The sequence below is a fragment of the Manacus vitellinus genome, unplaced genomic scaffold, assembly GCF_001715985.3.
Source record: "Manacus vitellinus isolate BGI_N305 unplaced genomic scaffold, ASM171598v3 scaffold_16_pilon, whole genome shotgun sequence".
Taxonomy (NCBI): Eukaryota; Metazoa; Chordata; class Aves; order Passeriformes; family Pipridae; genus Manacus; species Manacus vitellinus.
The window spans coordinates 14,158,623-14,173,022 of record NW_021939189.1 but is presented as its reverse complement, the minus strand read 5'-3'; the positions used below and the strand labels follow the sequence as shown (position 1 = coordinate 14,173,022).

The following is a 14,400-nucleotide window of genomic DNA, read 5'->3' as shown; positions in this document are numbered from 1 at the left end:
TGGATGGAAAAAGAAGGTCAAATTATTTGCCCTGGGGTAATCAGGGTGTTACTGCCAAAGCCTGAGAGCCAAGGACTGATGGGCTGAGTTTCAGGCACAGAAAAATTTCAAGCAGCATCAGAAATACATTTTTTGTCTTTCAGGAGAGCTTCTGCCAATTATAATAAATGTGCATGCACAGAGAAAGTAGTACAAAGACATCATTATTAGGCTGACTATTTTAAGGTTGCTCCAAAATATACCCCAGTGATTTTACTACATCACCTAATTTAGAAGCCTTTTCACACCTGGGGGGCTTGGGGATGGTGAAGCAAAGGAAGAGAGGAGAGAGAGTTTGTCCTTCCAGGTGTCTGCTTACACAGTTTTTCCTGTCAGCAAGAATTTTCAAGCACCACTTGGCAGGGAGGCCTCGAGTCTGGACTGCACAGTTCCCAAGTATATATATAGCATATTTTTTTCTCAACTCAAATGCTAACAAGGTAAGCCTTTAGCTTCTGAGGAGGTTCCCAATTCAAATTCAGGTGTTGGGCTGGACAGCAGTCATCACTCACAGCTCTACATGGATATATGGAAAGGATATTTGACAAATGTTGAAGCTGAAACTGTAACTCACTTCTTTAATGTAATTCATCTCTTCTTTCAGCTGGTCAGCTGACCAGCCATAAACCACCATTTCTCTCTTATGGTTGTTGTCAGTTCGGTGCACAACACCATAGACCATCCCATGAGAGAGCTTCCCTGGAGACATCCCATTTGGTACATGGTAGAGCTCCTGAAAGTGGGGGAAAAAAAAAGAAAAAAGGGAGATAATTTTAAAATCAGACTAGAATAAAAAAAAAACAAAACAGCAACATAGGGCCAGGAGAGACAGCCAACTATAGTGATGACCAATTTATAATTGATAGAGAATATAGAGATGTCTTTGACACCAAACAGAGGCTGAAAGCTCAGTGTCTTATATCCACCTGCAGCTGCATCCTAGAACATCTCCAGCCCTTACCCTGACAGATGAGAGGACAGCAACTGCAGTCTAAAGCAGCAGCACTTTCAGTTTTAGCAGCCAAACACAGCTATATGTGGCAATATAAGAATAAATGCTTCTTTGGGTAAGGGGAAAATGAACATGAAAATTTACTTGCATTAAGAAAAATGGGTAAAGACAGACATTTGTTTTATATTGTGTCCCTCCTGCATGGCACTGGCAGATTTTCAAAATTGTAAATCCTACACATTTTCCTTTATCATATAATTAATAGCTTAATCATGTTGCTGAAGCTTGGGGGGGGGGGGGGTGCAGGGCTGGGAGGGGAACAATCACAGAGCAGACACCTAATAAACAACATTTCAGGCGAAAAGCAACAAAACTGTAAGCCATCATTTAAAAAAAAGCCTTAAAACCACTTAATGATAAAACATTGGGCAGCCAGCCATACCTATACATGATATAACTTTGCATGCAAAGCTCCATAGCTTCATAATCAGCCATTTCATAACTGTGTATTATTGGGGGTTTTTCTTGTTTTGTTCTCTGGATGTGCACAAACAAAACCTCCACACCTGATATTTTGAGAATAGAGAAATACAGGAACTAGATGGGACATGCCTCAAAACTTTTCTGTGTTTGTTTGCTTCCAGGGTTGTACGGTTTCTTTCATATCTTCATTGCAGCTCCTCCCCTGCATCTGGATAATGGGATTACACACAAGTTTCCATCTTCCTGATAACAGAATGAATAATCACTCTGATTGTTTAGAGGTTACCAAGGCACCAGACACTAAATTCATAAATCCATACCCTTTGCCTATGATCATTCATTTTTAATGAGGTGAACAGCTGAATACCAGCAATACCAAGACCCTTTGTGCCTCTGAAACACTAGCAGAATTGTCTAAAGTGCTGTTTGCAGAATTCTGTATGAAAAACTATTACCAAATTCCTTATTTTTAGAATATTACGGACACATTCCTAAGGAATCACTCATGGCACTTACTATGTATTTCACAGATGAACAGACTTAAATTTACATCATATTGGGCAGCACATGCAGGATTAAGAATGCACAAAGGCAAACTGCTTACATGGCTCTTGTAACAATGCTAAACTTGCCCATAATCTGTATTGGGCACAAGCCTCCTAAGGTGCTTTTGTTACTTCTCTTTCAGAAGATTAAAATAATCTCCATCATCTGTTGACTGTTACAGTTCTCCCAAAACACAGGATATTGTTTTTACCCTCTCCTTATTCCTCCTTCGTATCACAATCCTCAGACAAGCACTTGTTAAAATTTCAGTACAGTTCTTGCTTGATTTAAAGCTGTGTGAACCAACAACTACACAAATAACTTCTCTCATATTTCTTTAGCCATTTTCATTGCTGTTCTATTCCAGCTTTGTTTATTTTCTACTCCCCCTTTTCTCTGTTTGGTAACTCTTAATTTCCACTCAGTGACCACTTGTTTCAGGGTTCTGTACAAACAGACAAAGAAGGGCTGACCTGCTGCAGCCCCCTCTTAGAGGACAGGTTACAATCAGAAAGCTCTGCTCAATGCAGGGTTGAGAGTTGGATGGATTCCTAGGCTTGTTGACTTTCTTAATACACCTTTGCCTCTAAAGGAGGCCTTGCTGAATAGCTCAGTTCTCAAATTTCTCCACAGATCTGTGTCACTAAGTATGTATTGAGTACACTTTCTGCCAGTTTGCCTCCTCTCTTAAGCCACTTCCACCCACCTTTGTCTATTTTTCTCCCTTCACTGTTTTCTCCTTTTCTGCCTTGTCCTCTGTTTTTCCTCTATCACATCCTCTCTCTCCCATGTTTCCTCTTTCATAAATCCTGGATTTTCCACATCCCCAAGGAATACAGAACAGTTTTTTACAGTCAAACACTTTTCATTGTTTTCCTCTATGTCCCACACATACCCACATATTTTTCCAAGAGGGTCCTCAATGGCCTCCACTACAGTGAGACACCTCAGTGAGGATAACAGCATAAGTAAATATATGCAAGTAAATACTGTAAAGTTAAGCAGAAAAGTGCTTGAAGAAGGTTTCATTAGATTAGTCAACCATCCCTTGTTTAAGGTCAAAATATCAGTCGAATCCCTTCTGATGTGAGCTGCTGATCTGAAAAAGCAGATTAAGCTTAAGCAATTTGTGAATATTTCTTTGTGCCTGCAGTCAGTTCTGTGACAGCCCAAGGTAACAGCAAGATGCACATGCATCCTGTATCAGCTTCCAGGAACACGCTTTGTCTGTGTTGCAGCAACAGACATGTTGTACTTGGTATGGTCACACAGACTGTGCTCAAGAAATGTAGCCATTGTTTACTTAACTAATAAATATTTAATACAGAAGCCTACACCCCAAGGTTGCAAAAGCCTTGATAATTGCCATGCATCCTGTTTATGTGTCTGTCCTAGGACGTAGCACATGTTAGCATGAAACAGGTGAAGCAAAGACATTATAAAACCAAACCCTAAATATGAGTTGTTAGCTGCTTTTTCTATGGCCTGTGGTTTTATTTGCATCACAAATAACATTGAGGAATGATGTCCTTCCCAATCTGTCTCCATCAGTCTTTTTAATTAAAGTCAGACAGCCCCATACTTCTCCATGCCCCAAAATTGAAAGCAAAAGCACAGAAGATATTTTGAGGAAAAAAGGACGTCTAATGTAATGCTTAACACAATTCTGGGTTTAGCATTCATATGGCCTTCAAATTTTCCTGACTCATGATCTTCTGTTTACCTACACATCTAAAAACTTTGAACAAGAACTGTATCAGTTAAGTGAGGTTTTATCTTTTCCTTAACAGCCACATTCCAGACGTTTCTGAAATATCCAGTTATCTTTTACTTGTTCAGTAGTTATACAAGGAACAAGAATATTCAGGTTGTTACTTATGTTACATATTTTCTGTTCAGTAAAATGACACATTTATAACATTGAGGTCACCAAGAACAGTTACTGTGCTCTGACAAAAGGTAGCTCTGTTGTGTTTTTTCATATTCCTCTACAGCCCATTAAAATCTTGTTAGATTTATGGATGTTTTATATAAAAATAGTATTAAAATGGGGAAAATATGCCATGACATAAGACATGACTGTTCTTAAATTCATGATGCTAAACAAGAAGCATTGCTTAACACATTCCAACTTTTAAGCTCCTTGGGTGTAGAATTTAGGTATCCATCTCAAAACACAGAAGTGAGAGGCATTAAAAAGAGTCATATCTCATCCATGTAATCTGTACACAGAACACCAATGATGTTTATGCATTAGGAAAATAAGATACAACAAATGCAGCAGTAACCTCAGAAGTCAAGGGAATTCTTTCTGTGCTTTTCATGTAGGGCTGGTTTTAAGGAAGGTGTCGCTTAATTAGTACACATCAAAAATCAGGCAATCAGTGCTGGAGAGACTGAGGAACAGTAACATCAGCCACCTGTAGCACATGAGCCACATTTGCTAGGGCACAAGTTCTGCTCTGCAGATAGGAGTGGGCTGGCAGCAGAGAAAACAGGCACTGTCCTAGATTCAATGTGCACAACAGCCCCTGCTCACTGCGCTCGTATTCGTGATCCAGGCCTGACACGAGTTTCTGCTTGATTCTCACCATGACATACAGGAGCAAATCCCTCTTCTGGCTTCTTCACAGCCTACTTTTTGTGCTGGGGAAAATTCAAGCATTTGAGGATGTACACAGCCAAAGTACCAAGTAGAGTTTAAGACTAAACGCCGCTCAGACTCAGGTAAAAGCCACAAAGACAGTAAAGTGACACAAATTTCTGGTGTATCACCTCATTTTCATTCTCTTGTCCAAGTGTCCAAATGAAAAAAGTCTGTCTACATGTATCTCCATATTCTGCCCTCAAAAGCTTAGCTGCAGCTTCCAATGACACTTCCAAATTTAGCCATGACAGTGAAGAAAGAGACTGATGGATAAAAATAAGCCCAATCCCAAACAGGGACAATACAATTGTCTGGTAGCCCTTTATTATGCAAGACAAGAGGCTTCAGGACATGCAGATTTTGCATACAATCTGCCAAACACAATATGCCTTTGTACTTCATGGTGAAGTAAACAGCCTCACACTGCTGTCATCCATTGTCTATCATGAACAAAAGTAATGGAACAAAATCAGAATAGTCTGTGATCCTCTCTACCTAAAGTGCTGACAACTCAGAGATATCCAGCACTAGGCTTTTAGCCTGTAACCAACCAACCAGCCTCTACCTGTCAGTTAAGTTCTCATATCCTTCTTTCAACGTATCACAGCCTAAATATAAATTCAAAAATTCAACCTGACACACTGGAGCACAAGCTCACTCTCAGCTTCTGAGATCAGTCTCTAACTGCACCACCTGCCAGCCTTTCACAGAAGACAGGGAGAGGCCACCCTAGTACAGTATTGCCTACAGCAATTTTGTTGCAAAAAACTACCCAGATCCATCACTTTTATCTCTTGCACCAGATCATTTTTATTTCGTGCATGTACAGCAACAAAAAAGTCAATCCAGAAACTTACTGCACTGATACAGATTGAATGAAGTACAGCACACATTTTCCATGAAGCTTGGACTACAGTGAAAAAGGCCAAGCCAACAGCTACCAACTGACACTGGATCACTTCTGATCTGCAAAACAAGTCACTGGAAGGATCAGCACCAGCAAGAGCTGCTGTGCAGCTCATGAGCTGATTCTGCAACTGAAACATCTCTTAGTGGTCCTGAGCCCAGAAAGATGGAGCAAAGTAACAAACAGCCAGTGAGTCATCACTGTGTCACCCCAGGGCAGCTCAAAATCACCTCCTTCTAATGAAAGATTTGAAAGAGGAGAGATTACAACCAAATGTCACGCCACGGTGTATTTATAGTTTCCTGGCATTCCCTCGGACACTAAGAGGCCTTTGCTCTCCCCCCTCACCAGCAGAGACAGGGAATAGTCTGTCTCTCCCCAGCACTTGTCCTGCCCAAACAGAATAAGTGTCCTGCCCTGCTCTGACTGCATGACTCGTTTGAGCACTCTAGCAAAAACTGTACAATCCCACAGATTACCCCTGCAGTTCATTTCTGTAAATCACACAGCATATAAAGACAGCACAGAACTCTAGATTCCAACAAGGAATCTGATGCTAAAGCTTTATTCTTACTGAAGCTGGATTTTTTACCTTAAATTGTCAAGTGCAAAGCAGAAAATGGAGCAGTTCCCTAATTTCTATTATCCTTATTTCCAAAAAGGGGGCACAATTCTCATAGGACGGTGTGTGGATTACCTAAATTTGTTAAATTTGTTCTTCTCCAAGTGCTTTAAGTGATTTCATTAACATGAAGTCAGCTGAACATTGGTGATCAGCAGAGATATCTGATCACTGCTTTTAGGAGACTTTTTTAATTAAATTGGAGTAAAAGCATCACAGCATGACTAGGTCATGAGGCATGTGTGCACTGTAAGTTATTGTATAACTAATTCAAATAGATAATGCAATAGGTTACATAGACAATAAAAATCTGCATGTAATATATTACTGCCTGGCTTTAGAGACATAAGGAAAGATCAGTTCACAATCAGTGATTTTTCTGGAGCTGCTTCCATACACTGCAATCTGTGGGGTGATTTTGTTAATTACACAGAAACTATAAAACACAAATAGATGGCACAATTGCTCTGGGGAATTTTAATTGCTATGAGTTTGACTGATTAAATCCCATCTAGCTGTGAAGACTTTATGTATGCTTTCTAAAAATCTTTAAATTGTCTCAAAGCACTGAACTTCAGAAAACTGCTCAGAACATACAGCATTTAAAACACACTGTTTTTTTTGGTCTCAGCTAAAAAGCTTCCATCTCTTAAAAATCACTGAGCAGTATCCTGAGCCAAATAATGTATTTATTATCTTTCATATCCTTGCCTTAACATTCTCTGATATAAAGCCCACTTGCTTTTACTTGTATTATGTGGGAAATAACAGCTCTCATTAAATATAAGGTCCCACAGAGAAAAAAAATTGGTCACGTAAGAAAATTGTCACTACAAATTGTCCAAGCCCTAATCATTCAGACTTCTTTCTTATTATTACACTACTCAGCTCCATAAAATGAGTAAGCCATGAGTCAATATCTGCCCTCCTCAAAAACAAACTCCTCTCAGGGCAATGAGCCCATAAGATTAGGCCAGTCTGAGGGTTGCTGCAATCAGATACAAGCTGGCAAAAGACTGACAGAGAAGCTGCTTAAGTGCCACAACTAAACCCATCTGTAAAAAATGAATTATTACTATTTAATACTGGCCCGAAGTTAGTTTGCATTAAGGCCCATTTAATCTATTCTGTAAGTAGCATTTCTAGAGCTTGAAGGATCAATTACTCTGCCAGAGCACTGCATGAAAACCTGAGTGTATACACTATTCGAGCACAAGAAATATCTGGTAAGGAATCCTTATCTTGATCATTTTACTTTGCATTTATTTTATTGCTTTGGAATGTTTGTCTTTCTGAGTAATTTTACAGTTATTTTTGCCTCTAAGTATCACTAAGAAATTATTTCAAGTAAGTCCTATTGTTGTTTTGCTTCCTATTGTCATTTTACTATTCAGACATTGGGTCCGGCAAACCTCACCAACTTCTCCTTTGATTTTGGTTTATCAAAGTATAAATGTGGTGAAGTTGTAGAGCCTGTCCAGCTTCCCTTTTTAGACTATCCTTAAGACAAGTTAAACATCATCTCTTACTCTGAAATAGCTCTTAAAGAACAAGTTCTGCACCAAAGCAGATTTAAGATTTTTTTGTGTGCACATACTCATTTCTACAAAAAACTTGCCATTCTGAACCCTTCTAAGCACATGACCTTCAAATCACTTTCACTTCAGAACAATCTTAAATTCTTTATTTTGTATTTCTTATTTGCACATCACCCTTTACCAAAATTAGCTGACACAGCAAAACATCCAGGTCCCTGGCCCAGCAGCTCCCATACACAGTAATGCCCAAACCTTGCACACTGCTAAGCCTACATGAAACATGAAATCCCCTTCAGCAGAGGATCAAGATCCTGTTTGATGCAAGACCCAGCTCCTGATAACAGTTTCCTGCTCTTGGATATATAAATATCAAATAATCAAGTTTTAAAGGTACCTCAGTCACAAATCACCTCCAAACCCTTTGTTCTTCCTCCACACCCTCTGCTGTTCCTCCACCACTGTCCTTCTTGCAGTTTTACAATCCCTAACTCCAAGGCTCAGGCTCAAAGCTCACAGCAACTAATATCAGCAGCTATGGAGGGCTTATATTTACTCCTAGTTTATACAGAATTTAACTTTGATTCTTAAAACTTACGCTTTTCTTTCTTTCACTTTCCTTCACTCCCTGCTCAGGCTGTGAGACTTCATCAGGTGGCACCGTCAAGCGTAACCTACAGACGTTCATCTGAAAGAAAAACAAGATTTAGGCATTATAAAAAATTATTTTCATAATTCTCTTTACAGAATGAACTGTACTAACGTTCAAGTTTGAATCTACTATTTTCTACCTTCTACCACATATCTGCCAAAAGATTATTTTTTAAAGGTTAGAGGGGTTTTTAGATGGCAAAAAATAATTCAAGGGCATCCCCATAATTACATACCTGAATAGCAAAAATCCATTTCAATCAACAACTTGTTCTTATGTACTCATAAATGACATTGAGAACTGAGAGAACAGAACAATGAACATAATTTTCTACTTTCTGAGTTTTGTTTGCTGATTGGCCAAACTTTTAATCTTCAAAAGAGATTATTTAGAAACAGAGTGTATTTTAGAGTGAATGCTTCTTTTCTGTTCAGTATCTGGCCAAATATTTGAGGCAAGGGATACCTCAGTGCTGCAACTCCACTGAATGTGAATAGGAATATTATTGAAATCTGTTACATACAAATTATTTATAAAAACTAAGCTTCAAAACACTTCAGAAAAAATTTAAGCAGTGTTGTTTCCCAACTGATTTTAGAAAAGCCACTAGGGACGATATCTTTCTGATCCCACCTGCAGTTTGCCTTGCTTTGGACTGAGACATCTTTGGTGTAAGGATATTTTCAAATCAGCGCATTTCATACAAGAAATTTTGTTAAAACTTTCAGTCTCAGTCCTGTTCATGAGACATTTTCATGGAAAACAACTGTAAGTCCTAAAGAGAGCACAGCAAATGCTGAAATAAGAATTTTGGCAGTCCAGATTCAAAGCTGCACAATACCTTCCTGTGAAATCCCAGCTGTCTGTTGACAACAAAGAGAGCACTTAAAGCTCTTCCTGTGAAGCTCTGAAGTATCCCTTTCATGATTACCGTGGGCCATCACCACTGCTCTTCTACAGACCAGCATCTCAGGGGGTCTAGAGCTCTCCAGTTTTTCCTGACTTCCTACCTTCAGTCATGCTCAATGTGTGTCTTTCTCTGAAATACCCCTTCCCATTGCACTTGTCCAAGCTCACAGCTCACAGGTCATTGCAGCACTTCCTTTGGCCTTGAAAATGGCAATAAAGTTCAGACCTTCTTCAACTTTTCAAACGGGCTTTAACTTTTTCTTCTTCCCAAGCAAAAGCAATTGGAAGAACTATCTGCAAATATCTGCAGCAACTTCACTGTTTTTAATTCCTTTCTTTAAATCTGTTGAGAGGACAAATCAACAGCATTTCGACTACTGGTATGTTGTCAACTGTATTTAAAATATGTTATGTATTGCCTTCCACCTTCCTCTCAGTTTGGTCTTCCAGGTCTGCAAGGCCTTCTGCCATTAAGGAATGACAATGTCCTGACATGCAGATAAAGTTCTTATAAAATATGTGAGATGTGTGAAGAAGGAATAAAAAGTCTCTAAGAAGATCAAGGTGAAATATAACCTACTCTTTGGACACATCTGTGAAGGCAACTTTTTGTGCATTGTTAATTTATCATTCATGCATATGCTAGCAAATCTAGAACAAGAAGCCACAAAGTCACATAACACCCCCAAAACTTAGCATAAGAGCAGGTTCTGCATTCATTATTTGATAAAGAATTCTGAAACAATGAAATGCATTTAAAAATTATCAATCTTGGCACACTGGCTTTTGACACAGATTGACTGCTCTGTTTGTTCTAAGAACACCAGACTCTCCCAATATACTACAGAAGCTGATGGTGCTTCCCACTTAAAAGTCAGTTATCAAGATATATTGATAATAAACTCCTCATCTTCAAAACTCTTGGATTCATAATGTAATCGGCATCACCTTTTCTCACCTATTTAATTTCCATTTCCCCTGCCCTTTCTTCCCATTAGCTTAGTAAGGCTCTTTCCTCTTAAAACATCCCCGTTTACAACGTGAAGGGAAACAGAGACTGGCATTCCTCCATGTAGGCAAACAAAGACCAGAGTCATAAATAGGAAACAGAACTGAATCTCTGCTGTGCAGGAAGTGACAGAAGAGGCCAACTTTTCCTTACAGTGACTTCAAATGAAGGAAAACTGCACAAAAAGAAATGAATGGATTGCTAGGATAAAACATTAAAAAACCCTCAGATAAACAGAAATAGATAATGACTGGCAATTCAGAGTTAGGAGAAATTGAGTTGTGTATGATTCTCTGAAGCTGGCAAATAGCTTGCCTACTAATCAGTACAGGGCTAATTATAGGCAACATAGATTCAGAGTGCAGTGATTGTAAATAAGTAATTACCCCTGTACCTGTCTACCGGTCATGACTGACTGTCACATCACAGAGCTACTATGAAGGAAATCACAGAATGGCAGTCAAATCATAACAAATAGATTGGAAATACAAATTTACAACAGTAATTTGTTGAGACTAAAACCACTGTACAATAAAAGGGTTGTTATCATTTAAACTGCTTTTTCTTGCCCTTTTCACACTGCCTTATCCATTACCCCCAAATCATTTCCCCCACCCCAGCTGGCAGTCAGCTGAGGATTTCAGCCTTGAAGTGATGCCCAGTAAGGCTTGTACAGCAGTGGCAAGTTACCACCCAGTTCCTTGCTGGGACAAACCTACACAGGCTGTACTTTTGCTATTGTTTATAACAATAGGACTTCCTCAGCATCCCTGGGGAAACAGCAGCAAACATATAAAGCAGCCATCCACTTCTGCTCCTCGTAGGCCCCAGATGATGCATTCTATTTCAGAACAGAACCACAGACCAATCTGCTAAAATTCAGAAACACTACAGATGTTGGAAGGGAAAAACAACCACTTTTTCCTCTAACCCCCAGAAGCAGTCACAAATACTGTACATACACTGTTCTTGCTGTGCAGTGCTTTCTGAAGAATCAACACACTGTACCATTTGTCAGCAAGTTTACTGGAGCAAATGAATGAGGAGGCCCACATGGAAATCACAGTGAGCCCTCCTCCAACAGCAAACACTGCTGCAGTGATGCCTTAAAATGGAAATGAGAGCGTGACAGGAAGTGCCTCGACTCAGTGCCAAACAATGGCAGGATAATGTGCATGAGGATGAAGAAGTAGTTTCCAGAAGCCAACTGGGTAATGCAGGGATGGGGAGGAGAATGAGAACTACTCCAATGGGGAAAAAGTTGTGATTCAATTTCCTTCAACTGCTTACTAAGAACAAGTGAGAAAAAACAGGGACAGACGTGGCTTCCACCCTCCCTTTATGTCACTGACATTGTCACTTTGTGAGCATAACTTTCAAAAAGAAATACCGGGTAGAAGAAGAACCAGGTATATTTCTAATAATCTTTCACTTTTTTGTTTAATTTGCAGCATCTGCAGCTTGGGTAAGTCACCAATATAAGTAAGCTTAATGGTACCAACATTTTATGTTTGCTCTTGGCTTTTTGACACCAACAACCCATGAGTGGTGTTTCCAAAGCTCATCTGGCATCACTTGTGAAACAAATAAGTAGAGAGAAAAACAAAGACTGACAGGTTCAGCCCAACACAACACCAGACAGCAAAAGTTTGCTGAGTGCAGTGAAAATTAACAGGTCAAGACATGCTTTTTTACCAGATTTCTAAGAGGCTACTGGGACAGCATGGATGAGAGCTACTGCAGTATGGCAGTTAGGAAAAAAACCCAATCTAGGTTAGTTTAAAATGTTGAGAATTCATGGCCCAGATCCACAATCCACATTTATGTTTACCATCCTACTCAAATCACTAGGGTGCAACTTAAAACAAATACAGATGACAGATTCTGTTTGAGTAATGTTCTTCAGCCTCTTCTTCCCCCTTTCTAAAAAACGAAGCACCCAGAAAGGCATTAATCATAGTTAACTATGGACTGAAATAATTACAGAGCTAGCATTAAAATAATGAGCAATGTTGTTACAGAATAACCAAAATTACTAGTACAGCAATAGAAAAATACAGGCTGCTGTACTACCAACCAGTCTTAGAATAAGACTTTTACAGGAGCCCCACAGAAAAGATGTGGTTCAATACTGATCCAGCTTCAAACCAACTTCAGAGTTAAACATCACCAGAATTTAATATTGTTGATATTGTCTGATAATAAAACTGCACAGGGAAAACACCCTTGTCAAGTAAATATCCACTACCCTACCAGCTCAATGCACAAAAATCACTCCCGTTGCCTAAAGCCCAGTGTCAGCTTCAGACTTTTGAAGGTGAAAGCAGAAAAACAGTGGATGTTTAATTTCAGTCAGTCCTAAAAAGCAAAGAAGTACTTTCTTTGCTCATTTATCTGTTGATTAGCCTGCTCCATTTATGAAAGCTCTGCTATGAGATTCCACACACAATTAAAGGGCACTTTTCCTGTGACCACAAACACACAGGAATGTGACACACATCTTTCATTTATTCAGCAATTATTCTAACTGTCTTCCTCCCCTCTTCTTACAACTCATGGTAAGGGAGTCATATTTCACTAAAAAAAAGGGACAACAGCTTCCCAGTGGGCTGTATTTGCAAATTAAATTTTTACTAGTTTCCTTAAGAGAATATATCAAATACAGTTCATCTTACATCATGCCCAGTAAATCTATCAAGAGGGTGAAAATATGAAAATTATCACCTAAACACAAGTTCCCTTACTTTAACTTCTTTAAGAAATAGTAAAATAGGAAAACTCAATGAGAATACGGAAGACACACAGGAAACATAACTATGACTAAAGTCATCTTAATTTTTCCACATACATGAGCAACTTCAATTTTTATGAAGACCAGCAATCTTTTGCTGTGGAAGAGCCTGACCTTCTTGCTATCATGTAAAACAGAGCACCACAATGTTCTTCATTGTTTCAGTTAGGAACTCATAATTTTGAAGCATCAAAACAATCACTGCATAAATCAAGAAGCTTCACGATCACATGGGTGTACTTCTTTGTAAGGACAAGATTATCACTTATTTTGATTTATTTCTTCACATGTGGAGTGAGCACTCACAATGATAGCAGTGTGGTTACAGCAGCAAGAAAAGGGCTATTTAAAGCTGGGTGGCTGTAGAGACATTCCTGTCATACCTGCATGAGTTTTAACAACTTTTTAGAAGCACTTCCTAACAGATTAATACATCGTTATTATTTAATGCATCTATGAAAATTAAAAAAATACATCAATAAATCATATTTCTGTATCTGAGAAACCGATTATCCAATCAAATTACTATTGCCATCTAAATCGTTGTGGCGAGCTTCCTCACAACAGGCAGAGCCTGGGCAGGCAAGTTCCGAGTTTCAGATATCCAGATGCATTTCAAAGATGCAGGCAGAAAGTCTCCAACACAAGTACACCTTCCCGAACAGCCAGGGACTAGCACTACAGAAGCCTTGCGGGACACCCCAGAAGCTCATCATTTCCCCGCACCTACATCGAACGCACAGAAAGATGCTCTCGCACAGCGCAAAATAAGAGAGGAGAAGGAAAAGAAAAAAAAAAGGAAGAAGGAAAGAAAGAAAGGAAAGGCGCTCCGCAGGTAAGTACAAAGGGGTGTCGAACTCGCCGCTCCCTCCGCGCACACCTCCCGCGGCGCCTCCCGCCGCCCCCCCGCGCTGCCCCCGCGCACCTTCCGCCGGGCTGCGGCAGCCGTCCCTCGGCTTGTCCCCGGGGGGTGGTGCGTGTCGACCGTGACCGGAGCCTGTAGCGCTAGCATCCCCGCGGGCCGGCGCGCACCTGAATGCGCCCCGGCCGCCGCCCGCTCCGCCCGCGCACTTGGCGCGGGCGGGCCGCAGGGGCCGGGCGGGGGGAAGGCCGCGCAAGCGGGCCGGGGCGTCCTTCCCCTCCGTCCAAGCCTGCCGGCCCCGCGGTGCCGCCCGGGCCACCCGAGTGCCCGCTTTTCTCGCCTGGGGTGGAACTGGGCAAAGTGGCCGTGGGACGCTGAGGTCCCGGTGCGGGGTGGCATTGCCTCTGCTCATGACTGGGTGTTGGGGCGCAGCGTGGGGAGAGGGG

The 14,400-nt window shown here is 40.4% G+C and overlaps 1 protein-coding gene across 4 annotated transcripts in view; it reads right to left on the bottom strand.

Moving 5' to 3' along the window:
• MYZAP (myocardial zonula adherens protein) overlaps positions 1-14,053 on the bottom strand; it is a 53,066-nt gene extending 39,013 nt beyond the window's left edge. For 2 of the 4 annotated variants that reach the window (XM_029958704.1, XM_018069812.2), the window contains exons 1-3: positions 14,018-14,053; positions 8,330-8,419; positions 614-772 (exon numbers count right to left, since the gene is read on the bottom strand). In XM_029958704.1, the coding sequence (XP_029814564.1) occupies positions 614-772; positions 8,330-8,419 (249 nt within the window). In that variant the 5' untranslated portion in view covers positions 14,018-14,053. The other 2 variants (XM_018069813.1, XM_018069814.1) reach the window with 2 other exon arrangements.
• Positions 14,054-14,400: the final 347 nt, after the last annotated feature.